Source organism: Rattus norvegicus, chromosome 1 (assembly GCF_036323735.1).
Source record: "Rattus norvegicus strain BN/NHsdMcwi chromosome 1, GRCr8, whole genome shotgun sequence".
NCBI lineage: Eukaryota > Metazoa > Chordata > Mammalia > Rodentia > Muridae > Rattus > Rattus norvegicus.
The window spans coordinates 198,182,689-198,209,785 of record NC_086019.1 but is presented as its reverse complement, the minus strand read 5'-3'; the positions used below and the strand labels follow the sequence as shown (position 1 = coordinate 198,209,785).

The window sequence follows — 27,097 nt, the reverse complement described above, 5'->3', positions numbered from 1 at the left end:
ACTCGCTTGGATGTGGCTTCTAAGCCACGGCCTTACCCAGAGTTCCCTTGCCCATGTATTTTCAAACTCTACCCTTTTATTTCCAAGCCTAACTGTTGGCTCACAGGGTTCTGTTTTGGTCACTGTCATTCCCAGAAGGGTGTTTATCTTATGAGCATAGCATTTGATATTAGGAAGCAACAGAGAGCCAGCATTCCTGTGGGTAGGGTACATTCACGAAGTATGAGATTTTCCTGAAATGATCAGTCTTTGGGATAACCTGTGGACAGCAGCCTGATATGGGACTCTGTCCTTACACAAAGAAGAAAGATGCCACCATTTAAACAGTAACTTGGTCACCTGTGGGGATGAACATTCTCACTGAGTGATGTAGCACTTATGCCCGGAAGTTAATGTTACCCACATAGTGCCAGGGAAGAGAGCAAGTCTGGGACACACAGGAGCCTAAACATAGGTAGGAAGTGTCAGAACTGGAGCTTGAACTTGGAGCTGCAGGGCACCAGAATCCCCTTACCCAGCTACAGGACGGGGCAACTTCCACAGTGTTCCTCGGTTCCGTAAAGGGTTTCCCATTTGATATGCAAACAAGAAGACTGGAGTTCAGATCCTCAGAATACAAGTAAATGCCTGAAGGACAGAGCAGCTATAATTTCAGCCTTGGAAGGTGTATGCATGTGGTCCCCAGAGCAAGTGTGACTGGCCATAGGTCATCCCCGAGTTTGACTGAGAGATCCTGCCTCAAAGAATAAGGGGTAAAGTGATCAAAGAAGATTCATAAAATTGACCTTTGGCCTCCATATGAGTACATCCACATACACACACAAGAAGATAAAATTGAGCTCAGACTTAAGGCTATCACCACACATACCCAAGGATTAGCCCACATGTTTGGCGTACTCTATTAATTACTTTTCTTGTTAGTGTGGGAAAATACCTAATGAAGTAATTTAAGGGAGACAAGGTTGGCATTGACTTATAATGCAAGGGATACATTCAGCCTGCTGGGAGAGCATGGCAGCAGGAGCTAGATAAAGCCTTCTGGCCATGTTACACCACAGTCAGGAAGAGAATGGACAGAAAGTAGGGTTGGGCTCTAAAGCCTCAAGTCCCACTCACCTGACCTACTTCTTCCAGCAAGGCTCTGCCACCTAAAGGTTCTGCAACCTTCCCGAATAGCACCGCAATCTGGGGATCACAGCACGCTAGGGAGCACAGCATGCTAGGGAGCACCACAGGCTGGGGAGCACTGGTCACATGAGCCGGGTGTGGGGGGAGGACATTATTCCTTCAGCCCACAGCAAGTTCCAAGATAGGTTCTTTGACATGTTCATCTCCCACAGATTAAGTTTCTAAAAAGCATTATAAATCTTCCCCCATTTTTATATCTGAATCTCTTCAAAGATTTAGAAAACAGGTTTGACCAGGACAAATTATTTCAGAGCAGAAATTGTGTTTTTAAAGAGAAGGGACGATTTCCTTTCTGGGCTGTGTCTGCTAATTCACATGCCCCTAGTGTCACACTGGATCTTTTTGCCAGACTCTCTTTCCCAGTGATATATCTTTGAGATTTACAAAAACAAAAACCAAAATCAGAGAGGCACAATGAAAGTCTGTTCTTTACTATAAAAATATTTCAAACAACTGAAATCCCCAAACTTGGTTTTCAAACAATTTCAAAAGTGAATGACACAAACACAAACTATATAAATGTCTTTTCCTCCTAAGTCTTGAAAATACACATAAGTCAGGATTTCCCCTTTTATTTTGTCTTTCATTAAAAACTGCATCACGGGGGCTAGAGAGATGCTTCAGTGACTGACAGCACTCAAGGGGACCAAAACTCAATTCCCAGCACCCATCCCTGGTGCCTCATACACATCTGTAACTCCAGCTCTGGGAACCAACATTGTCTTTGGGTGCCTTAGGCCCTTCCACACATGTGGTATGCACACACACACACACACACACACACACACACACACACACAAATGCATGAATACACACACACACCAACACAGAAATAAGTAAGAGTAAATTTAAAAAAAAACTCTTATCTTTACCATAAATGAGGTACTGTTCTTAAAAATTAATATCTGTATTACCTTCTTAACAGGGGACTAATCGTGTTTGAAAATAAAACCTACATCTTAGAACCGATGAAAAACACCACTGACAGATACAAACTCGTCCCGGCTGAGAACATGAAGAACATCCAAGGGCTGTGTGGGTCACATCATAACAAGTCCAGCCTCACCATGGAGGATGTCTTCCCTGAACCCTCTCAGATGTGGGGAAGAAGGGTAAGAGGGAATTCTAAGTTCATGTTTCTTGAGCTGAGAGCTGAAAGAGAGTTAAGAGGTTGCCACAGGATATTGTGGGGATGGAATGAGCCCCGTTCCTCAGGAGGTAGGGATGTCCTGAGGAGAGTATCTTTACAAACTCAAATCCCTGCACCTTCACAGCAATTGTAAACATCAGATCTGTTAACTTGTGATGAGTTAAGTCCTATCCTCAGGGTCAGAGGATGTCAAAGTCATAGACAGCTATGGGAAGCCCAGGGTAAGGGACCCTGGTGGTCAACACAGCAAACATGGGTTCCCCACCCCCTCTCACTCTCCACACTGAGCTTTCCTCATCCCACACTGTGGGGGTCTCAGAAGTGGGGACAGAAGAAGTACATGCTTTAGCCACTGGCATGTGCAGAGGCCACTAAGTCTTCTCCAGTGACTTTACCAAAGTCTTGTTTATCCCTGGGCCATGTTGCCAGTGTGTTCCTTCCCTCCAGGGCTGTGGAGCAGTCGGCCTTGTCTGACCTCCTGCCCTGACGCCTTTTTTGCTGTAGCACTGTAGTTGTCAACAGAGTCTATACTACAGGCTAATTCCCCTCGCCAACATTTCCCATGATACCTTGGAACAACACTGCCCCATGATGCCTGCTGATTGCCATTCACATGGGCGGTACAGGTCACAGTAGAGCTTTGTCTTTGTCTGCCTTCCCATAGACAGAAGTGCTCAACCCTTCCAGGGCCCACTTCACCATTGGTGTTTAAGGGATAGGGGTCGGGGGAGCCTATCTGAATTCCAGGACCTTAATATTACCCAGGAAGGCCAGCAATGATAGCAAACTCATGATCTCAACAATATGGAGGTAGGGGGTGAGGAATTCACTGGCATTCTTGTTACACAGCCAGTTCCTCAGATTCTATTTCAAAATAACAACAAAATGAGGCTAGAGAAATCTCTCAGTCTGTAAAGCATGTGTATGTAGACCTGAGTTTGATCTCCAGGACCTATATTAATAACTAAGAGAAAAAATCACTAGGCATACTGATGCTGTATTGGAATATCATCTCTGGGAAGGTAGAGGCAAGAGGATCTCTGGAGATCCCTGGCCAACCTAGACTATTTGGCAAGTTCAGTGAAAATTTCTGTCTCAAAATCAAAACTAAACTAAACTAAACTAGCCAACCAACCAACCAACAAAAGCAGCAACCTATGAATGGCATCCTGAGGAAGAACACCTGAAACTACCTTCTGGTCTACACACAGCTACACACATGAGCACATGTGTGTACACACATGCACACACTCATGCATGTATGCCCACACATGCACATGCATGCGTGCACACATATGCACATACATGTACACACACACACACACACACACACACACACACACACAGAGCAGGGAGATGTTTGCAGCAGCAGCAGCAGCAGCAGCACCACCACCACCACCACCACCACCTCAGTTCAGGAAAGGCTTCTTTCTCATTCCCCTGCTGCTCCACCCCTCTTGAGTGACAGGCCTAAGAGCTAGAATGAGAGGCAGCCTCTACAGTCCCTCTCATGTTTATTTCACTCTTCAAACGTGCCTGCTTTTGAGTCCAGACCCCAGCCAGGATGTGACCGAGCCAAGCTTCACCCATGATAAACAAGTAGAGCATTTGCATTTTGTTTTCAGACTCTTGGCTTCAAGTACCTGGTCGAATGCCTGTTACCCACATTGCATGATTTGTAACTTGACAGTTTAAATGATGCTCAAATGTGCTCCCATTTCATTTAGAAGTACAAACTTGGTCTGTACTTGCTGACCGTATTTTAATTCTCTGAGCATCCACAGCTCTCTAGAACCATGATTAGCACCGTCATTTCCAGCCACATTGGCATGGAGAGAAATTAGAAGCCCGGCCTAATGGCACTGTTTTGCTAATATGGGAGAGTAAACAAAACCTTTAAGTGGAAAAGGGAAGGCATGGACGCCCGTGCCATTCACCTCAACTCCCACTGTTGCTCTGAAAGTCCTTGTGACGGTCTTACAGAGGGAAAGAAAACATCCTAAACTGGAGGCATATAATATAGATGATACAAAAATTAATTTCCAAATAAGCAGAATACTTGGGAGTTCCAGAGCATGTTGGGAACCTCTGTGATGAACAGGCAGCACACAGATTAGAGGCTCCTGTCCAGCATTTGCCTCCCTGTGCTGTCTTTATTCCCTACTTAAAGAACAATCAATGGAGCTGCAGCTAATTAATCTTGTTTACAACGCGTGCCAAGCACCATTGCTCTTCTCCAGTGTTTCCCTGACCCCTCCTAAATGTTAACTACCTCAACCTCTCTGCAGATGTTTGCATTTTTTTCCCTTCACTGAGCATCACGAATCCATCTGATTTGGGTGCTCATATTTGGGTGTTCATGCCAACTCTCACATAAAGCTGGCCTGTTTGTCACTTTTACAGGGCTCTCTATTATATTGTGGTGAAAGCCCCCATTTGCTTCTGGAAGGTAAAGGTGTCATCATTTCCTCTCTGAGGATTTTTAAGTCCATTCTAAAGTTTCTTGGTACTCGGCTCCCATGCCTGGATGCCTTCCCTCCCCATGGGCCACCAATCAAGAGCTTGGGGTTCATTTGAGGCCTCTGCATAAGGCCTCAAGTTGTATCCCTGGCATCCCATAAACTGAATATGGGGGTGGGTGCCTGCGAACCTAGTACTCTAGAGGGAAAGGCAGGAAGATTAGAAGTTCAAAATCATCCTCCTTGGCTCCATAGTGAGTTAGAGGCCAGCCTGGGTTACAGAAAGAATAGAAAAGGATTTTAGCGGCCACTTCAGAAAGCTTTGCGAGAGAGACAGAGGCTAAATCTGCTAAAAAGAAAATCAAACCATAATAGCAGAGAAGGGAATTGCTTCGTGAAAGCAGTTAAGTGGCCTTGGTCTTGTCCATCCCCATATATCCAGTACCTAACCCATCACAGAGCACACAGCAAGCTCCCAGAGGACACTGTGGGATGTGAAAATGTTCTGCCAAAGGTCTGGCCCTAGGGAGACAGGATCGCTGTGAAACCCATTGGTACCTGGTCTCTCCTTGCTTTGCTAGCTCAAGTTAAGCTCTCTGTAACGGAGATCACAGCAAGCTCTTCAGAGCACAGTCAGATTCTGGGAACATTGCTGGGTTGACTATCAAAAGTCCAAGAACTAGTTCCCTCTTGGGTACCTTGTTCCCAACTCTACCCCTTCCTCAGGTTTGGGAACGAGCTTTTGTTCACAATCCTGCAAAGGTGAAAATTCAGTCAACCAAGTGGTTTCTAATGTTGCTGCCCATATCACAAATATGAAGTATTTTTTTTTAAACTGGACAGCCTAGATAGGTAGAGATCCCATGGAGGTAATTTAAGCCTCTCTTTCAGCAGGGAGCTGGCCACTCCCCTGTGGCTTTTCATTACGATGTGGTTAAACTTCTCTCTGAGCTTGCAATTCTCTAAATTCATGAGAAAATGTGGATTTCTGCGAAAACTGCAGAGACAGGAAAATTGTGTTCATGTGTTTGTTTTCATTATCTGGGATTGTATGTTTTCTAAACGATGATCCAAGGCCAGTTGGAAATGTCCTCTGCTCGTAGATTTCTCCCTCTGCAGTCCGAGAAGTGTAAATGCCTAAGCAGCCAGAGCTCTCTCAAAGAGTTTTTCATGAGAGATTAATTTATTTCTCCATTTCCACAGCCATGTTTTTGTCTGCATGATTAGCTGGATTTGTTCATGGTTGAACAGGGTCTACTGGGGGAGAGAGGGTTGGAGAGAAAGAGAAGTTGACTCCTGGGAGCTGGAAAGATGGTGCCGTCAGTAAACTGCATCCTGCTCTGGGTTCAGATCCCCAGTACCCATGTATAACAGAGCCAGATGGGGCAGCATGCACCTGTCATCCCAACACCAGCAGAGGATCCCAGGGACTCACTAGCAAGCCAACCTAACCGAAATGAAAAGCTCCCAGTTCTCTGAGAAATGATGTCTCAAAAAGAAAAAAAATCAAGGTAGAAAAGGTTAAAGGAAGGCACTTGCCATCAACCTCTGGTCTCCACTTACATTGTATGGGTGTGTGTGTGTGTGTGTGTGTGTGTGTGTGTGTGTGTGTGTGTGCGCGCGCGCACACGCGCGTGCTCGTGCTCGTGCTCCTGCATTCATTCATCCTCTCTCTCTCTCTCTCTCTCTCTCTCTCTCTCTCTCTCTCTCTCTCACACACACACACACACACACACACACACACACACACACACACACACACACCCCTACCTTCAGGAGCATGATACAAACACACATCAGAGAAGTGAGAAGAGAAAGATTGGAAAAGTTCTATTCCTTTGTCCACTAAGTAAAGGGAAAGCACAAGACTCTTCATTTCCAGAAGTGTCTCATTTTGAACACACTGGGGGTGCTAACTTTTGCCTTTCTGAGTTTGTAGTTAGCACGGTGAAGCCTGCCTGTGCATACAGTGACCAAACCTGACAGTTTCTCCTTGCAGCACCGTAAAAGCGTGAGAAATTATACCTTTCATGGTACTTTATTTTCCTTCCTCCATGAGGTTTCCAGATTTCTTCAGGGACACCTAAATTCATGAATCAGCACAGCTGGGCAGCAAGCAGGAACACCACTATAATACAAACATTTTTCTTGTAAAAATCTGTTTGGAAGATCCTGGACGGCTGGAGATTTGTTTTATGAAAGATGTTTCCCTCCGGATTATGTGACTGGAAACCTGATTCAAAGCATGCCTTCATCCCTCTTGCTTTTGTCTGGACAAGTGGTTGTAACATTGAGTTTTCAGCTTAAGCCCTGTATGAGACTTAAGTCATAAACCAGCAATTTCAGTTGGGAAGAACCAGAGACAAGCCCAACCCCCACTTCCTTCAACTGTGTGTTATTGCAGAAACAGAAGGCTTTCTTTCTTTCTTTTTTTCTTTTTTTGTTTTCAGTGTTTGAGTTTTTTGAGACCACCCTCCATGAATTGTTTTATTTCCCCTAAAAATGCCTTTGGGATCCACCCAGTAATTTGCAGAAGAGTGCAAATGCTTTCTGAGGAAGCTTGATTAAAATGTTATAACCTGCCTCGGAAGCCATCTTGTTTGGAGCTCTCTCTCTACTGCTGAGCGCTCTGCTCTGCACCTTGATACACAGTTTCCATATTCAGCTGCTCCACTCTTGCATATATCAACCCTCCCATGTAATCTCCCAGACCTTTTAAAAGATACTGTTTCTTCCTGATCTCTGCCTGCTCCTTTATATTTTGCCTCTCTGCACCTCCCTTTGCCTTTCTGCTCATCAGCATCTTCTATGGCTTCAAGCTATGTTCTTAAAAGACTGGCCACCAGCATCCCTTCCTCAGAAAGAACACAAGAATGCAGCATTTCCCAGAGGGATCACAGTTTCTCTACAAAGTGTGTTCTCTACTTTCCTCAAAACGTGGAGCAGATGCACATGGGCCATAAAAGTTCAAGAAACACTAGTGACAGGCTGGGCTGCAGTGTAGCGTTTCAAGGTCTTCACACCCATGTATGATCTACAACAGCAAGCCTTTGCTGGCCCTGGTTCTAGAATGATCTTTGGAGATGTTTATGCATTTGTTTTGTTTAAAAATAACCATGACTTCTTTTAAATTCGCAATCAATGAGACAGCAAGAATGTTATAAACTCCTTTTTAAGGTTTCCCATGTGGAAGTGGAAACCAGATCACCCCCTTGAGGCTTCACAAGATCACTGGGTCTGGGAGTCAACTTCTAGAGGGTACACAGCCACAAAGCCAGAGAGAGCAAGAGTCTCCCCTCTAAATATTGTTATTGTTGTCTTATTTGTCTTATTTGTAAAAGACATGCACAATGTTCTAGAGTCTCTGTGAAGGATTAAGGGAAACTAAAACTCTCACTTTCTTTTGACAGCATAAAAGAGAGACCCTTAAGATGACCAAGTATGTAGAACTGGTTATTGTGGCAGACAACAGAGAGGTAAGGACCTGTGAAACTCCTCTGTACAGCTGGTCTCAAAAAGAATGCAAGAAAGTACTTGGCCAGTTAGGACTAGCTTTACCTCGATTGTTGATGTTTTCTTACAAACACTGGAGATGAGAATTTAAAGATGGCCTTTTTGATCTGAGGAAGCATAGACCATTTAAGATGCATCTAGTGTAACATAATAATTGCAAAGTGAACCGGCCAATAACACAGCTTTTCTCTGTAGCTAAACTCTCTAAGTAAGGAGAATTGTCTAGGAAGAATGAGAGATGGCTTTAAATTACATTTTGACATTTTGGGAAATGTTGGACATGCCTTAATATGAATGAATGAATGAACAAACGAACGAATGAATGCTATGCAAGCATGGTAGAGAAATCCTTCCCTCTTGTGATAATAGCTTTGCACTGTTGTTTTCTCTTTCAATTCATTTTTTATCCCATTTTCATTAGATTATCTTCCCTATGGTTTCTTACCATTCTATTAACATACTATAAATTTGTGACATTTTTCTCCTAAACACATTCAACATCCAAAGACAAAAACAGCTTGACAAGTTCTCAGAAAACTCTCCCCATTCTGGAAGGCCAATTTAAGGGAAAGAATGTGTTAACTTTTCCCCATTCTCCTTGGACGTGTTGCATGAGCTTCTCATATTTAATGTTTAAAAGCAAATAAAAAAGGAAGCATCTCAGGAAGTTACAATCAAGGAGATGGTATTAAAAGTGGCCTTGGAGAATCTACCATTGTTCGTTTAATCTTGCCAAAATATGTCCCTTCCTCCATCACTTATGAAGTTGGAAGAATTGCAGACGTTACTGTCTTGGCAACTGCGGGGACTCCCCAGCTGGGGAAACTACCTGGCACAATGGGAGCCCCTTGAAATGTACTGGAAGCTCCCTCCCCCCAGGAGTACAGGGTGTCACCAAAGCCCAGGATCTGGGAGGAGGAATTCTGATTGATATTCTTACCATTATTAATGCTGGCATTTAAAATTGTTAAGTTTCAGAGGCAAGGAAAAGATCTGGAGAAAGTGAAGCAGCGGTTAATAGAGATCGCCAATCACGTGGACAAGGTGAGTTCCTTTGCAGGTGATTAAACCTCGAAGCTGACGCCAGTGTGTGGAAATGAGGTTGGGAAAATTAAACACACCTCCTGTGACTGAGCAAAAAAGACCAAAGGCTGCCCCTGGGGCCTGTGCTTGTCCTCTGAGTGGCCAGTCCTCTGAGCAGGTACTTTCCAAGTCCTGGGCAACTTAGGAGATTCCAGTCCTAGCTGGTCTGGACGGTGATGGCTTTGGGGACTCAGCTTCCTCTAGGATCTTGTCTTGCCAGGAAGTGTTCCAGCCTAAGAGATTTCTGGACAATGCATTAGACAGAATCCTGGTAGAGTGCATTGAAACTTCAAGAATTTGATAGCCTGGCCTCTTCCCCGCTCTCCCATGTGGAGTTCATGATGCACCAGTGTGGACTAGAGGGTGGACTTCACAAGCTCCACTGTCAGAACCCAGAAGCTGACTTCTGGCTCAGTCACATTAGTCCCCCTCCTCCTTCCATCTATAGGACACATACCTGTAAGAAGAACTGTGGAGGAAGGCACTTTTATTTTTACTTATGGCTTTGGGAGTTTCAGTCTGAGGTCTGCTGGCTCCAAGGCTGGGGACCGTCATGGCAGAGAGGGTATGGTGGAGCACAATTGCTCAACTTGTGGTGGCCAGGGAGCTGAGAGAGGCAAGGAGTGGCCCCCCATTGTATCTTTTAAGGACACACCCGTGTAATCCTTAAACTAGATCCTTCCGCCAAGTAATAGCACCCTAGGATTACTCCAGCCAGGCAGTAACCATTTGATTATGTCAGAATCTTCACAACCCAATCACATCTCAAGGATTGATGAATCAAACCATTTGCAGAAGCTCCTTGAAGAACACTTCCTCTAAGAACAACAGCTATTGGAAGACTCTCACTGGGAATGAGAGAGACCCCACCACCATTTTCACAAGATGATTTCCGGGAATCTGATTCTTTCTATAGCTTGCTGGCAAGGAAATGGGAGTTCTGTCTAAAGCATCCTTTCTCAGTGGCCCTCCTGACGAATAGAATCTGGACTATTTGGGGCTGGTGGCTCTCATCTGAGGCAGGGCTTCTCTCAAAGGCTTACCTATCACTCCTGACGGGCAGTAGGGGGAGGGGCTTCCAAAGACTTGTCTGACTTCTTGTTTGCTGGCAGAAGTGAGGGAAGCACTTGGACACAAGTGTTTTCAGATGTCCCCTGGAGATGCTCATAATCTATGTGGCTGGCAGCTCCAGACACAAAACCAGGAATTCACCTGGTACATGTCTACACTGCAGATGTCACCAGTGGAGAGAAGAGACAAAGCTGAGCTTCTCCATAGGAACGCATCTCCTACCCATGACCTCTACATGAAAAGGAAGGTCTGCCTATAGCCATTCCTCACACAGACAGGCTTCTGTGACAGAGCACTTTAGAAGGACTCCTTGCTACATCCTTCTTTCCAAGAAGTCCTGTTCTGTTCAACTCACATTCTCAACATTTTCAGAAGGAGGAAGGCAAATGCCCTTCCATAAATTTATCTATACCCTACAAGAGCTTATAGACCATACTGTCCCAAATTCTATGCATCATGAACTTAGAAGCCATCAGATTTGTAGTCCCTTTTTTGCAGTCACAGCAGACCAATAGCAGAGAGACACAGAAACCCTTCCTCCTGCACCCAAGTGACAGCTCTTCAATGATACTGTGAGCAGAGGTCTCTAGAGTCACAGGTGAGAGCCACTCATTGTCCCTGGCATAGGGACAGAGGTTATTGCAAATGCAACAGTAACTGTGCAGGGTGGAGCGTGGGTGAGTAGTGCACTCAGAACAGCCAAGGCCTTGGTCTGCTCCTGCCCCTTCTAGGTACAGTAGGTAACTCCTTGTGCTCACAGTGCATGGCCACATACAGGTGTGTGCATGTGTTTGTGTATGCACATATACATGTTCATCCATGCTGGTGTGCGTATGTGCATGCACGCTTGTGTTTGTGTGTGAACAGAATGCACATAGCTAGAGCGGGAGCTGATTGAATGGGAATTTAGACTGCCAAAGGTCCCGGTTCTTCCATCAGACCCTGGAGGCAGACTGAACTCTGGAGTCACACATGTTTTTAAGTATGTTTTAGTAGTAACTCTTTGCATATTACTGTGTATCCTAAAGTTGAAAGATGAAGGAGAATCCCAGTTAGGGAACCAGTCTTTTGGAAAGGGGGAATGTGGTAAAGCATCGATGCTGGGAAATATGTCAACATTGCACAGGAATTAAACGTGGGTCATAGTGACTAAGGATGTGGGTTAATTACCCGCCTTCCATGCATGAAGCACTGAGTCCTATCCCTGGCACCACAGAAGCTGACCCCAGTGGAGCTTGCCTGTATTTCCAGCCCCTGGAAGGTAGAGGCAGGAAATCAGAAGTCTAAGCTCATTCTCACCTACAGAGTGAGTTGGGGGCTAACCTGGGTTACCTGAGACCCGTCTAAAATGGAAAAGCAGGATCACAACCAGGCTGAGGTGCTGGAATTCCCTAGGGTTTGTTTGCTCATGCAACTACCTTTAAAATAATCCTTCCTGGGTTGGGGATTTAGCTCAGCGGTAGAGCGCTTGCCTAGCAGGCGCAAGGCCCTGGGTTCAGTCCCCAGCTCCGGAAAAAAAAATAATAATCCTTCCTGCATCTTATCTTTCCTATTCCACTCTGATTGACCCAAGGGGAGGCTTGGCCCAGATCCATCCAGAGTTTGCCAAAACTTGGTGACATAAAGCCAAGACAGAGTGACAGAAAGTGAAAAGATTAAGTAGTTAAGAGAACAGTCCAGCACACCAACAATACCAAGGCAGACTGTCATCTGATAGCCCCCAGCCCCTCTTCTCTAAAGAGGGAAAGCACTTATTCTGACCCTCAGAAGTAAAAGGAGATGATGGGCTACATCAACATCTAACTAGAATTGCCCATTCTAAGAAGTGATAATCTGGTCCTCTGCCCTTACCTGTCTTTATGGTTCTATCTAGGTCTATTCTAGGTTCTTCTATCTTGCTTCAGTTCATGAAACTGAAAATGAGCAAATGGGGGAGGGGTCTATTAATAGTTTGTGCTACTTCTAGAAGACCCAGTAGGCTCCTGGACAAAGGAGGGCTGACCCAATTCGCTGAGTAAAAAGACATGTTTAGCCCTGGCATTCCTCTTTACCTTTCTACAGGGTCTAGAGACCCTGGAGAGGACACCTAAACTCCTTGGGCAACTCTATCCACAGCTATTGGCTCCAGGCAACATCAGACTTCCCAGTTTTGGTTTTGCAACTACACTCTTGGGAGAGTTTCAGCCCAAAACTCATTGACTGTCTCAGTGGCCACTTCCTCATTTGCTGACATCTTGGCTCAGTTTGGGCATTCTAAATTAATAACCATTTAGTCGTACTGGCTGGGAGAAAGAGAAAGCTTCAGACTGGAAGACAGAGAAGTGACTCAGAGACAAAGGTGAAGTCCCAAACAGGGTCAGGAAATCCTAGGTAACAGGAACAGAATGACTGCCTGATGTTCACGATTCTAGCAAAAAAGGGGCGTTCTTCCTGGGTCTGGATTACACTGGTGGCGCAGGAACAGCAAAGTTTATGGACTGAAGCTTCACATCTTGAAGCCATCACTCCAACCCAGCCTTCTTAAGCTGTGACATCAGCTCCAAGCCTCAGTAGCCATCCTCTGAAGGACTCTGAATTACTTCTGCAGTCTTCACTCTTGTGACCTCCCTCTCTTTTCGTCCCCTCAAGCCAGTCGCCTCAAAAATGCAAACTCTCCTGAGACCCTAGGGAGCGCTACGTCCCTTGTCTCTTATCCATTCCAGAAAGCTTTGACCCCCTCCACCACAGCATTCTCTGGACTTCCTGTTAGTGCTATTGCTCAGTGGGATAGCATATCAGTTAACTGGATTCATGGTAGCATGTCCTGTGCCCTAAACCCTTGTGCTAACCTCTGAGCAGCTGAGCCAGGGCGAGGCCATCCTAATCTTTATTTGTTCTGCTTGTGCCACATTCCTGCACACAGCAAGAACTGACAGCAAACATTCGTGGTTGTTGCGTATGTAGGACAATCACTCATGTGGGTCTCTGACTGTGTCTACATACATTCTGGGATCCCTGAACCAGGCAGGCAGCTGCCAAGCTCCATTTGACCTACATAGGCCTGTGAGCTTTTCTGGAAGTCTGGAGTCACAGTACTCACAATGTGGGTGGCAGTTTTAATTATTCAAATCATGGCATCAGAGTCACCCTTTCTGTGTACCAGCCCAGTCATGCAGTTATGATCCTGAATAATTTACCTGGTTCCTCCAAGCCTTGGCGTCTTGACACTAAAATGAAAGCAGTAACAATTCCTAACTCATAGAATTGCTTTGTGGACTAAATCAGGATTTAGATAGCACCTTGGCACCAAGCCAGAGTTGTCCTTGTGCTCATTAAACTTTACTAACAAGAACCAAGATGACCTGTGGGCAAACCAAGGAGGGACATTCAGTAAAGGTAGTAAACAGTGAATACAGGCTTGCTTTAGGCACAGCATCCATGAACGTTAACCAACAGTACCAACTTAGAGAGGAGTTGACTAAGCCTGAAATCTAGGCTACGATGTGGTTTGAGGGGGCTCACCGAGAAATACAACCTCTCCATGGGTAGGAACAACCTCCCTGGTTGGTATGTTGCTAAGTTAGTACTGAGAAAGATGATGGGTTAGGCCTGAGCTCCTGTTTCCATTTGATACTCCTGGGAAGACACTGAGAAAGAGTGTCTGTTTCTCAGAAGACAACCCTCAAGGCCACTCAGGATGTCTGGCCCTTGGGGACTCGCTTAAATAAAAGTTGGCATGAATATCAACATTGAACATTTGTTTTCTGGTTATTGTGAACTTTGCATATGACACAGCTGGGAATGTCATCTTGAGGGGTGCCCCTGATTTGAGCAAGCATCATTCAGGATGATCCTGGAACTGTTCTTCTGGGAAACTCAGGCTGGAAGTCTGCAAAGAGGCACAAGTCGTGTGATTTCTTGATGAAAAACATACCAACAGGCAGCATTTTGCTTATGTAATTGTCTTATTAATGTATTAATTTCATATGGTCTTCGTTATCTGTTTAACCCCAGCTTGGACCACTGCAATCAGCATAGCCTGTGACATAATTTGTGCCCTAGCTCGGTTCTTTGAGTTCTTCTGCTGACCCAGTGTTCACTTGTGACTCTGGGGAGCAGCAAGGAAAACGATGAGCTTCCTTGCGTGGGGTTGAGAATCTGGGGTCAGACGCTCAGCCTTAGGGAGTTCCTTGCACTTCAGCTCACCATGCTGGAATGGCGCTTAATTCCAAATGCAAAGCTGCTAGGATTTTTGTTCCTTGCTGGACAGATGTTACTAGAAATTTAGAGGATCTGCCTCCCTCTGGAGAGGGCTATATAAAGTTATGCTTTTCTCCTGTGTATCTAGGGTCTCAGAAGCAGGGGGAAGGGACGTTCTTGTTGCATGTGGACTTGTATGTCACTGGCATCAAGAGATTAATAGGGCAACAAGGTGACTTAAGACGACAGAGTCCTCTCCCTGTCAGTATGCTGTTCCATTTGAAGCAAGGACAATTTGGAACAATTTACATGGCCCTTCCTAGCCTCATCATCTTGACTATAAAGGAACGATATCAGTTCTTAACTGTACAGTTGCATTGCAGACTGAGCTATGGGCCTATAAGCCTCTCAGCATGAAGCCCAGGATGGACCGATGTGCATTTCATGTTGGCTAGCAACTCATGCTGTCCCTCTAGGCTTACATGAGACAAACCGTCCTTTGACAATTAGAAGACTTTTTCTTCCCCCACCTCCTGTGGATGGGGAAGGTGGCTTTGGTTGAAGCCATAACTCCCTACATGTGGGGATGAAAGAGAAAACACCCTTTGAGTCTGCTCAAAGCTTTCTCTCTCAAGCTCCTGTGAGAAAAATCTCCACATGACAGATCTTTCCATCTCACTTTTTGATATGATAAGAAAAACATGGTCATAAATTTACTGTAGAAGGTTTTACCTATGCTTCTGTTATTCTGAAGGCACCAAACCGACTAATTTGATAGGTGATGGAGCATGACGGTGTCAGCCAAAGCTGAGTCTTTACTGAGTAATTCAGATTCATTTTCAATATCTCATAGACAGGCCACTGTACTTGAAACGAAAATATTATTGTTGGCAGAAGTATCTAAATGATCTTCATCTTGTTTTTTTCTTGCAGTAAATATTAATTTCCAGCATATTAAATGGCGGCCTACATCTACAGGCATACTTAAATCATAGCAAGTTGTTTTTATGTACACGCAGGCAGACGGGGGAGAAATGGTTGATAACTTTAGCATCAAATTAGTCAACATTCCAGAGTCCAGTTAACATTCCACTTAGGATCGAGTACTAAGACTAGTTCTTAAACTCTGTTGCCATGGGAACAAAGGTGCACAGGGAGGTGGTTTTCTGACTTTCAAGAATGGACTACAAAGGTGAAATCCGTTTCAGTTCTCTCTTTAAGTTCCTGACAATGTGATCCTCCAAGGATGCCCATTCTCTTAGTTTTACAGACCACTGAACATCCGTATTGTCCTGGTGGGAGTAGAAGTGTGGAATGACATTGACAAATGCTCTATAAGCCAGGACCCATTCACCAGCCTCCATGAGTTTCTAGACTGGAGAAAGTTAAAGCTTCTACCTCGCAAATCCCACGACAACGCTCAGCTTATCAGGTGAGCAGCGCCATCTTCCTCTATTAAAGATGCAGTGCCATGTGCTTATACTTTTCTGGGGTCTGCACAGCATACTGGTTCCTTCAAAAGGCTTGCTTCCCAGCCTGCATCATGGCCAAGCACATCCCTACCTGGCTTCACACATCCATCGGGGAAGTCTCCTGTCCCCCTGCAGGACTCTTTATTTATGGTCCCCTCCCATACTCTTCCATCCATAACTGAGTGTTTTTCTCTATGCTAGTTTTTCTGGTATTAGTCTCAATAAGATTGCCTCAAGTAATCTATCATTAGTGGGAAAAATCTATATTTTTACAAGATCTGAAAGCAAAGCATGTGAGTGAAAATTGTCAGGTACCTGGGGAAACACCTAGGGCCTTTCTCCTCTGTTGGAAGAGTTCTCTCTGGCTTTCCAGGTCAGTGAGTATCATCTTGACCTAGTGATCTTCACCCCATCAGTACCCACTTGTCACCTGCTAGGACCCAGGTAGGTCCTTTGAACATAGCAGTGACCAGTATTAAACCTTTTTTGCTCTGAAGAATGTCTGCTGAGAGAAAGTAGAAAAATAGAAAGCATTAGAGTAGCAAGTGCTATGGGGATGTGAAATGAAGGGGGAGGTACAACTGTCCCACAGCATATGGTGAGTGACTCCAGGCACCTTTGTATTTAAAAGAAGAGAATGTCACTATATTAGCCTGAATCCATAGGAAGCAGATGTTTTCAGAAACACCACATGTTTATTTTAATCTTTAGGTACTTTATACTATTATTTGTTTGTTCTCGTGTAACTTAAATCAGCAAAGCAAAACCTTCAGACACAAGGGTCCCTGTTCGTTGGCCAGTCAGATCTAATTTGTTGAACATTCATGAGAAGGGAACAAGATGGTTCTGCCCTGTGTTCTCTTTAGAAAAAGCCTCCCTCTACCCTCAGTCTGTCAGTGGCCCCTGATCACTTACTCTAACCATTTCTCCTGGGGCCCCTGTAGATGGGACTGGTTTCTTCCCATTTCATGCACCGATCAGTCCTGCACTGTTAAAAGTACATCTCATGTACTTTAAGTTGGAATGTTTTGTTTTTGTTTTTTTTTCCCCACTAAAGGAATCTGTCCAACTTAAACATCTGGAAATAAGTTAACATCTTTAACCTTCTTAATTTACTTGTATATATAGTTGTGACCATTCATATGGTCTGTGTATGTGAGCAGCTGTAAATACAAAGGCTGAATGAAGAGCCTACTGCTGTGACTGAGTGCAGAGTCGGCGCTCCACATCTGAGGGCTCCACACCCACGGATCCAACTAACCCCAAACCGGAAATGTTCAGAGAACAGCACATCTTTACTGAGCATGTGCAGACTTGCATCCCTGTCATGTCTGAATAATTCAGTGTAATGACTGATAGACAACTTAGATGGCATTAGGGACAACTAATCAAGAGATTGGATTGTATGGAGACACAGGTTCTATGCAAACACAATGCCATTTTATACAAGGAATTGAGTATCTATGAGTTGTGGTACCCACAGAAGATTCAAACTTTAACCTTCATGGATAACAAGGGATAGTTCTTGTGCCATAGATTAGATTAGATTAGATTAGATTAGATTAGATTAGATTAGATTAGATAGACAGACAGCAGACAGACAGACAATTGATAAAAAGAAGAAAAGAGAAAAGAAACAGAAGAGGGATGGAAGAAACAATATTTATATACTTGCTACCTCTGTCCAATTAATCATTGTGAAGATTTCATTTTATTTTATTTACATGTATAAGTGTTTGTCTACATGTACCTATGCACCACATGTGCCTAATACCCACAGAGGCCAGAAGAGGAGGTTGGATCCCCTAGGACTAAAGTTACAGATAGTTGTGAGAGCTGTGACCTGTGTGTGCTAAGAATCAAATCCAGGTCGTCTAGAAGAGAAGGCAGCTCTTACGTTAACTTTGGGCCATCTCTTCAGCCCCATATTTGACTTTTCAAACTCTAAGTGCATTGTCTGTTAGCCTGACTAGTGCAACGTGATGAAGTGCCTTGATTACTTTGTAGGAATCCAACAAATACAGCGTAACATTGTAATGCCTGAGGCTGGGATTAACAAACACACTGAGACAGTCAGTCGGTATAACTAGTTTTATGATTAGGTTGATTCCAGATAGGAGAATGCCTTCTGGAAGTTCCCTTCTGGAAGCTTCCTCCCTGATGCTGCGGCTTTGTGGGTGCTTACTTGCTATGCACTAGGTCTGGAGAAGTGATCGCTTTTCTGCCGATTTCAGTCTCAAAAGCTATATTGGCAGAACCCTTTGAAGGATTCCGTGTCTGGAGATGATGAGTTACACAGGAAAGCAAACTCTAGCTACAACAGAAAATCTCCCAAGCTGTCTCCTATGTTTCTTTTAGCAAACAGTGATTCCTGGTGACTTCTCAGTCTTTCCATCAGCAGGCATTGTTTCAAAGGAACAGCTCCTTACAAGAAGCAGGCTACAGCTTACAAATACAAAGCAATACCTGGCCACTGTCTGAGTCTGGACAGCAAAACTCTGCAAGAATTATGGGACCATCTTGCAACTGGAAAAGTAAAGTGCAATGAGAAAAAGATAAAAGTCTCAAGTAGATACCCCCTCCTGGGGCCGTTTGCATCATTGAACATTCTGTGGCAGGTCTGCCTAGAAAAGACTTGAAATGTTCAGAAATGGACCCGCAATGTGTGAGATTAAAGGAAGTCCTTCCTTTGTTTTGTAGTGGGGTTTATTTCCAAGGAACCACGATTGGCATGGCACCCATCATGAGCATGTGCACTGCAGAACAGTCCGGAGGAGTGGTCATGGTAAGCCAAAGATGTCTGGGAGCTATCTTCCCCGTCTAGTGATTTCCCCAGGAAATCTACTCCTGTCAGACCTCTCGAAGCCATTGATGCTCTCTAGATTCTACCCGTATTTATGATTTATTTTCCCACATGTGGGGGGCAGTTTAGAAGACACAGATGGTCTTCAAGGAAGGCAGACGTGGAAGAGTGGCTCCTTCTGTGCAGAAATAATCTCGACAGGGACTATTGGTCAAAGTATCTCAATCCAGGGAAGCTTCCAGATGTTGGGGTGAACCAGGACATGGGGGTTGCCCTCTGTGCTCAACTTGGGGGGGAAGGGGTATGGGAGGGATAGACTGTGGCCTCACCAAATGTTGCCACTCAAGTGATTTTTTGATGGTTCTGCCCCTGCGCCCACCAGTCAGAAGTTTGAGGTTTTTCACTACGTACCATTGCAAATGCTTAACATACCTTCTGGCCAGAGGACAATTTGTCTTTATCATAACCTTATTCTTGGAAGGCAGAAGCCTGGGTTTATTGCTTCACGGGGCTAACTTTGTCATATACAGGGCTATATATGTTTGTAGAAGGAAGTACAACGAGAAGCATGTTGGAGATTTCTTATGCATTTAATGGAAAGAACTTAGACTTGCTGCCCGACGGGGGGTGGGGGGGGCTCCCTCCCACTCTAGCCCTTCTGAAGGGATTCTCATACCAGACTGTCCCTAGAATGGTACCAACTCTCAGATAGGGATATCCTTGGAGCCTGTCCCTCTGTGTCCTTTAAATAAATACACTCTTGCCCTCCCAAGAAGCCATGACTTTCTCCCCACCCTCCACACAGAGCTTCCTGAGTGTTGGGTTGTAGGAAAGGGTGGGAAATAGTTACATTCTGCTGAGTGTTATTTTCTCTGCATACTGCCTAATCTAATCTTTCTAGCGATGGTACGTAAACATTTTCCTCCCGTCTGGGAGCAGTGGTAGGTAATTTATGCAAGCATGCACTGCGTGGGCAGGCTATGTGGAGGGCCTGCACCCACTCGCTGGATCTGCTGGCTTGAACCGGCTCCTCTCAGGTTTCCTTTGAACATGGAAGCCCAGCCGGTGATCTCCACTGTGGAAGTCACTGGAAAGTTTGGGTTTTTGCTGGTGCCAGGTTAATTTCAAGTCAGATCGCAGCTATGTTTTCATAGGACAGATTGTAAAGTTTTAAGAGGGAGTAATTTTCAGTTTCATGGTTCCATGGTTAGTCGCTACTGACTTTGCCACTTAAAACTGGCACAAATACAGTTCAGAGCCAAAATGGAATCCTTCATAAGCAAAGCAGGTCCTGCCCCTGCAAGGGGCTAAAACATCCCATGTCCCACCTGACAGGGTAAATAAAGGATTTGTCAGCCAGTATCCCTTGCTTTGTTCTCATAAAAGTCATTACTAAGAGCCCCTCCTTAAAATCATGTAGAAGAAAAAAAAAACCTATTTTGTTTTAAATATGTGAAATTAACATGAGAATAAATGCTACTTTGGGCCATGTCAGGAGAGTCACGTCAGGCCCAAAGTTAATTGTCAAGGGGGCTGGAGAAATGACTCGGCAATGAAGAGTTCATCATGCTGCTCTTCCAGAGGACATACATGGGTTCGGTTTTCAGAACCCAAGGCAGGCAGCCCCTGACCTCCTGTAACTCCAGCTCCAAGGGACCCAGTGCCCACTTTGGGGGTTCCACAGCAACTGCAGTCACGTAGGCAAACCCACACATAAGACACAAACATTGCATACTTAATTAAAAAAATAACTTTTTTTAGAAAATTGGTTTTTACCAATTAGATGGCAGAGAATGTCTTTACACACAGTTTTTAGCCCACAGAGAAATACCAAATAGGGTGGAAGTTACCATCATACAACAGCTTTAACTTCTGTAGGATTCATGAGACAACAAAACCAGATATTTCCTGTTCAGACCTAAAACATTAACACTGCTTTTCTGTTACGGCATCCTGAGCTGGATTCATGTGTGTTACGTGTGACCCTCACCAACCAAGGACCCCCAGTATAGAAAAAGAAAGTGGTTGACAAGAAGGGGGCAACCTTTATAGAGCTAAAAATATGATGGTTTCTAAAACCATCTCCCCCATTTTTTCAAGATAAGTCAACTATTAGTTTTAGTAATTTAAAGCCATGCCTTTGTACCTAACTAACATTTAAAATAATGATGATGATGATGATGATGATGATAATAATAATAATAATAATTGTTAATTTGGGCATGGTATCAAACACACAAAAAGATTTGTTTTCCTAATTGTTAGCAGGTATAAAGGATTTATTAGTAATCCTTAAGACAGAATCTAAATTGTCATTTATGCATGATGTAAGACAACTCAAAAAATAAAGATAAAACTGATAATTCACCAAGCAGATAAAAAAAGACATCAGGTGAATATTCTCAAGGAACAAGTTCCTTGAATTATTTTTGCCAAGCATGCTGACGAAACTCAGTCCTCCATATGTTACTGTGGCAATATTCTCCTCACTAATGCATGTTATTAAGAATTGATTTCCTGAAAGGTAAAATTTGTGATACTTCTACAACAGGAAACTGTGAAGTGTAAATTAGTAATTTATCAGGAATTCCCTTGAGTCTAAGAACAGCTTGCTTTCTATACATGCTATTGTGTCCTAGACAATATCTGGTGACAGCCCTGCCCTTGACCTGTAACATCTGCTGGCTCTCACAGAAACATACCTTTACCCAGAGTCCTCAAGAGGACTGGAAAGAAGAGATTTTCTAAAACACCATATCATACTCTCTTCCGGACATGTTTTGAGTTCCTGGATAACACAAACCAAAATTCAAGCAAGATATTCCATGGCCCTCACTGGCAGAATTTCTATAAACCACATCAGCTAATTAACCAATCTTAGATTAAGTTTTAAAAAAGACTGTGTTTTTAGTTATGTTTAAGTATCTATTTGAGCCGAGCTATCCAAGAAGGATGTTAAGCAGTTAAGCTGGAGGTGGCCAGAAGTGCTCGCTGATGGCAAAAGGTCAGTGTGAATCCCAGCAGCTCCATCAGAGAATCGGGGCCTTCTTTATGTCCAAGGTCAACTTAAAGGGCCAGCAAGACTGACACATAACTGAATTGTAACCTTAATTCAATCAACCTTCCAGTAAATTACGTTACATGATCAGCTGTTTCCGTAGGTTGACAAGAACTTTCCCAGAGTCATCCCCTACCAGGCAAAGGAAGAAACAGGATTAAGTTTAGCCGTTCAGGATTGATTTGAAAGCAGCTTACATCCCCTTAACCAGGCAGCCTTTTCTTTCTATCATTAAGAATAAATTTTGCCTCTCTCGATGGTGTTTTGAAGAAGGGAGATCAGCAAAAATCCTCATGTATAATAAGATGGCCCTCAGAAGACGAACCCCAAATGGGCTTAATGAAATAGGCCAAAGTACTTCCCATAGTCGAAGTTAATAACAAGGCTCTGTATTTGGGCCTTTATGGGGAATTCAGTTAAACCAAGCGTTAATGATGAACAAATGCCAAGGGGAGGTGGAGAAAATGGTGGAGAAGAGGCCAAGCAGATATGAACTGTAAATCTCTGCTCTTGTGTTTTTCTTTGAGGACCATTCAGACAGCCCCCTTGGTGCCGCAGTGACCTTGGCACATGAGCTGGGCCACAACTTCGGGATGAATCACGACACACTGGAAAGGGGCTGCAGCTGCAGGATGGCTGCGGAGAAAGGAGGCTGCATCATGAACCCTTCCACAGGGTAAGTACCAGGCTCTGGTGGCCCAAGAGTTAACAGTACACATCGTGAATCATGCGCTGAGAGACGTCTTAGCAAGAGAGGATAGTGCGTCCCTGTCCCCGGTTGTCGTCTGACTGAAGAATCTATAGAGGTTTCCTGAAAAAAAATCAATGCACAAGTAGCAAGAGTGGACTGTGTGCTCTTGGGAGCCCTGGACAGCCAGCTCCAATGGCACAGAGCACAAGGCCGGCCTCTTCTCTGGGGAGCAGTGGGGATCGATGCTGTTATTTAGAAATCACGAATTGGCCACAGTCTCAGCACATGTTTCTGATTCAAGCATCGTTTCAGCTGACATTGGCCAAAGGAGCCAGGCTTCTGAGGGTCTTGAGAATCCACCCTACAGAAATGAAATGGGTTATGTGTCCTAGAGGGTCTCCTCCTGGAGCATGCTGGGTAGAAGATGCCTCTCGACTCCAGTTAGGTAAAGATGTGTTACAGTATCCATGTTGACAGACTACTTCACTGGACCTTCGGGACTTGAATGAAAGGACTTTCTAGTCCCACTGTTGAATACCTTGAGTGAGATGGACACAGATGTTCCCTGGAGAGTTTCAAGATGCAGATGTCCTCTGACAATTCTGAGAGTCTGTCCCAAACTAGAGTGGCAGGCTGATTTAGGTAAGCTTAGAAAAGAGAAGAACACACTGTGTATGGTCCCTTGTCCCTTATATTAAAATTCAAGACCCTGTAGATGCTTCAGTCATGGAGTTTCTCCAGTCAAGCCTGCTATGTACACTTACTGAATTTGTAGCAGTAGGAGAAAAAAGTATTGACCGAATGACCTAGCTGGGCTCTGGATAATGGCTCTGTGAAGCCTTGCGTTTAAGGAAACACCATCCTGTGAGGGATAACACTCACGAGCTTTAAAGTCCAAGAAGAGGGGAAGATTGCTGAAGAATGTGGTCTTGCCTTTGCAAACAACATGGAGAGGGGCTCTTTACCAGATAGTTTTTAAGACAACAATGAAGTCTGGGCTGAACCACACACCCCATATTAAAGCATTGCCACCTCATGTCAGCCACTGCTCAGGTACCCTGCATCACGGCAAGTCACTGCTGCCTCGAGTCACGCTCACTGGCACTGAAACTCTTCAGGGCCAACCTTTTCGAATTATGCTTCTGCCTTAAGCATAATTCAGAGGAGTCATGGAAGACTTGTTCAGTGATGACAGGAACCAAGAACCTGACTGAAAGTAAAAATAGTTTAAAGCAACACTATCAGGGAGCTGTAAGCATGGCCCACCCTTGGCCCACAGGCTGCATGCAACCTAAGATACAGATGAGTTTGTCTCAACACAAAATCATACACCCACTCAAAACAGGTTCCCACTGACCAAGCAACTGTGTTGCCAAGCTAACGTTGCTAGTGCCTTTTAACTTTTGATAAGAGAAAATGGAAGAAGAGAGTCCAGATAGAGTCCCTGTGGGTTGGTAGAAGAAATCAGATGACATCCCAGTTCTGACCTGATTGTTCACATGACCCAATTGTTCTCATGTCCACAGGCAAGGGAGCAAGCCCTGGGCCTTTCTGAGCTTTGTCAGCAAAATACCTAAGTCCATCTGTATGTCTTTTCTGCCTCCCAGCCAACCACCCACTTATCCTCTTGAATAGAAAGCACTGTTTGAGGAAGACCCTACAGCCCTGAAGATTATAGACATCTGCAGGCATGCTCTCTAGCACTCCTGGGGGTTTTGTGTGAGGTCTTTCTGGCTGGCAGGTGTCCACAGCAGTGCTGAACAGGGCAAGCCGAATTACCCTAGAGCTATCTGAATACCTCAGGTAGAAATGACATTGTTAAGAGCTCAGCAAAACATTCTGAAGTCTTCCCCAGATACCAGGGGCTTGCTAATAGCCTTTATTTGATTTATTCCTTATTAGCAATGTCAGAGTTTTCTCTTTTGCTGAGCTTGTATTTTTGCAAAAATTTTTTTTCTGTTTGGTTTCCATTTATGATCCCACGTCCTTATCCAGAGAGTGGTGTTTTTAATTTTCTCAGATGGAGAGCAACTTCCTAAGCAAGTGGATGAATTAATCACAAAAGCCCATAGTGAGGAGGAGAGCCAAGGGGCCCAGACAATCCCCCATCATCCATCACCTAAGGTGGAATTTCCCAGGCTGCTCCAGCATTATCTCATAGTGGTGGTTCCCTTGCCTCATGGGGTCCCTGGGAGAGGAGGGGGAGTGGGTTGAATGAGATCATGCGCCTCTGTAAATTATAAATCACTCTCCAAAGACAAAGGAGTATTAGTGTCATTTAGTTCACAGAGACAGCTAGTACAGAAGTTGGATCTTTTTCAGAATTCCCACTGATCAGTAGGTAGGACTTCTGGTTACTGTGGCCAGTTTTAACCTGAGCCAAACACCAGCCTTCCTCTTGACTTTTTCCTCCCTGCTGATTGACCCATGGGTGGCTAGTGTCAAAAATACTGGTTAATTGAAGTCTGAGCCTGAAGAGAGATTAATAATAGATTTGATAGTAAGAACTCAAAATCAAAATAAAACAAATAACAGAAAGGGTACAGCCTGTAGAGAATATGGTTTTCCCTTAACACGGTATTCCTGTATCCTAACTCTAAAATCGTGGCCCAACACTCACCCCTGACAAATGGGACTGGAAGGTCTGCAAATACAAGCACGGAACAGAATCCTGTGCAGACCAGGGTACTGATTTCCTTGCACACAGCAGCTCCAGCTAGACGGGGGTTCCCTATAGCTTGCTTGCCTCATTAGTTCTCAGGAGCCCATGAGGACATGTATTTTATGTCTTGAGACTAAGCATTTAAGACCTGCCTTGGATATCACTCTTTGACGTAGGTGGTGTCTAGCGGTTTATGTGAGATTAAACTCAGCAGCGTCCATCTATTAAGTTGCTCCTTGAAGATCTTGGTCTTCCTAGATTGTGTGGAATTGCCTTGAGCACGTTCATGGGAATAAGGAGAGAGGAGTACTGAGAACATTTTTAGAGTTAGCATGATAGTAAATATAACTTGCTACAGTGGGAAAAATTAGGATTTACATTCAAAAATAGAGTTGCTGGTTCCTCTAATTTTTGCAGAAATTGTGTTATTGAGAGCCGGGCACTTAAGCTGTCTGAGAGGAATGCACCAGAATAGGCCACACATTGTGCTCTTTGATGAATGTTGAGTATACACCCACAATAGGACAGACTCATATCTGTTTGGTTTCCATTATGATCCCACATTCCTGTCCTGAGAGTAGTGTTTTTAATTTTCTCAGATGGAGAGCAACTTCCCAAGCAAGTGGGTGAATTAATCACAAAAGCCCCAAGTGATGGGGAAACCAAGGGGGATTTCTTTCATTGTGCTAGAAACAGATGAGAAAACCAGCTCACAAGACTCCTGCAGGTTGGAGTCTCATCACTGGTCAAAGTGCTAAGTGACTATTTAATGCTCAGCCATAAATGGGCCATGTACATCAGCACCTCCAAGGCTCAGGGGACACCAGTGAATAAGAAGCATAAAGAAGTGAACGAGCAGAAGGAAGCTGGGGAACGGTAAAGATGGCTGATGTCTGAGCATGGACGGTTCTTTCACTCTTGAACTCACAGTAACTGTGATTGCCTGCACAGCATCTGCACCATGTAAGATCCAGCAACGTCCTGTACATAGAATGAGAAGAGGCTCATGGACTCCGCCCCTCCATGAGGTTTTATCTAAGTAGTTAATAAAGTCAATGAAGGAAGAGAAAGGCATTTCATTAGGGGTGCATCTATTGATAAGATGTCCTTGATATAAACAAACCTTCCTCCATGCCCCTATAAGCCACCCTAATGAAACTCACAGGTCACTAAACAACAACAACAACAACAACAAAAAACATTCAAGACCAAGAAGGGCTACTTGGGACAAGGAAAGAACAGTGGAAATCCTAGGGGTAGAAGATGAAGTGGGTAGATATGATCAAAATATGTACACTTATGAAAATGTCATAATGAGTGGGGTAGTGGTGGCACATGCCTTTCATATCAGCACTTGGGAGGCAGAGGAAGGAGGATCTCCCAGTTCAAAGCCAGCCTGATCCACATAGGGAGTTCCAAGAAAATGTCAGAAAAAGTCATAATGCAAACCTTTTATTATAATGAATATATGCTGGGGAGATGGCTCAGTAAAGAACTTGATGCAGAAGCACTGAGGACCTGAGCTTGGATCTACAAAGCCCAGTTACAAAGCAGAGCACAGGGAGACCTGTAATTCTATGCTAGGTAAGTTCAGGTCCCCAGCACTCTCTTACAAAACTGAGCATAGTGCTAGGGAGATTCTGGTGATTTCTAACCTGCTAGTCTGGCCAATCAGCAAGCCCAGGCTCATTGAAAGGTACTATAAAGAACATTGGACACTGTTTGAGGAAAGTACCCAGTGTTGACCTCTGTGTCCCGATACACACAC

The 27,097-nt window shown here is 44.3% G+C and overlaps 1 protein-coding gene across 1 annotated transcript in view; it reads left to right on the top strand.

Annotated features, from left to right (window-relative positions):
• Nucleotides 1–27,097, top strand: part of Adam12 (ADAM metallopeptidase domain 12) — a 326,713-nt gene that overhangs the window by 233,895 nt on the left and 65,721 nt on the right. The window contains exons 6-11 of the mRNA NM_001427293.1: nt 2,114–2,300; nt 8,208–8,273; nt 9,283–9,354; nt 15,906–16,075; nt 18,816–18,900; nt 22,504–22,652. Coding sequence (NP_001414222.1) covers nt 2,114–2,300; nt 8,208–8,273; nt 9,283–9,354; nt 15,906–16,075; nt 18,816–18,900; nt 22,504–22,652 — 729 coding nt within the window. The remainder of the gene's footprint in view (nt 1–2,113; nt 2,301–8,207; nt 8,274–9,282; nt 9,355–15,905; nt 16,076–18,815; nt 18,901–22,503; nt 22,653–27,097) is intronic.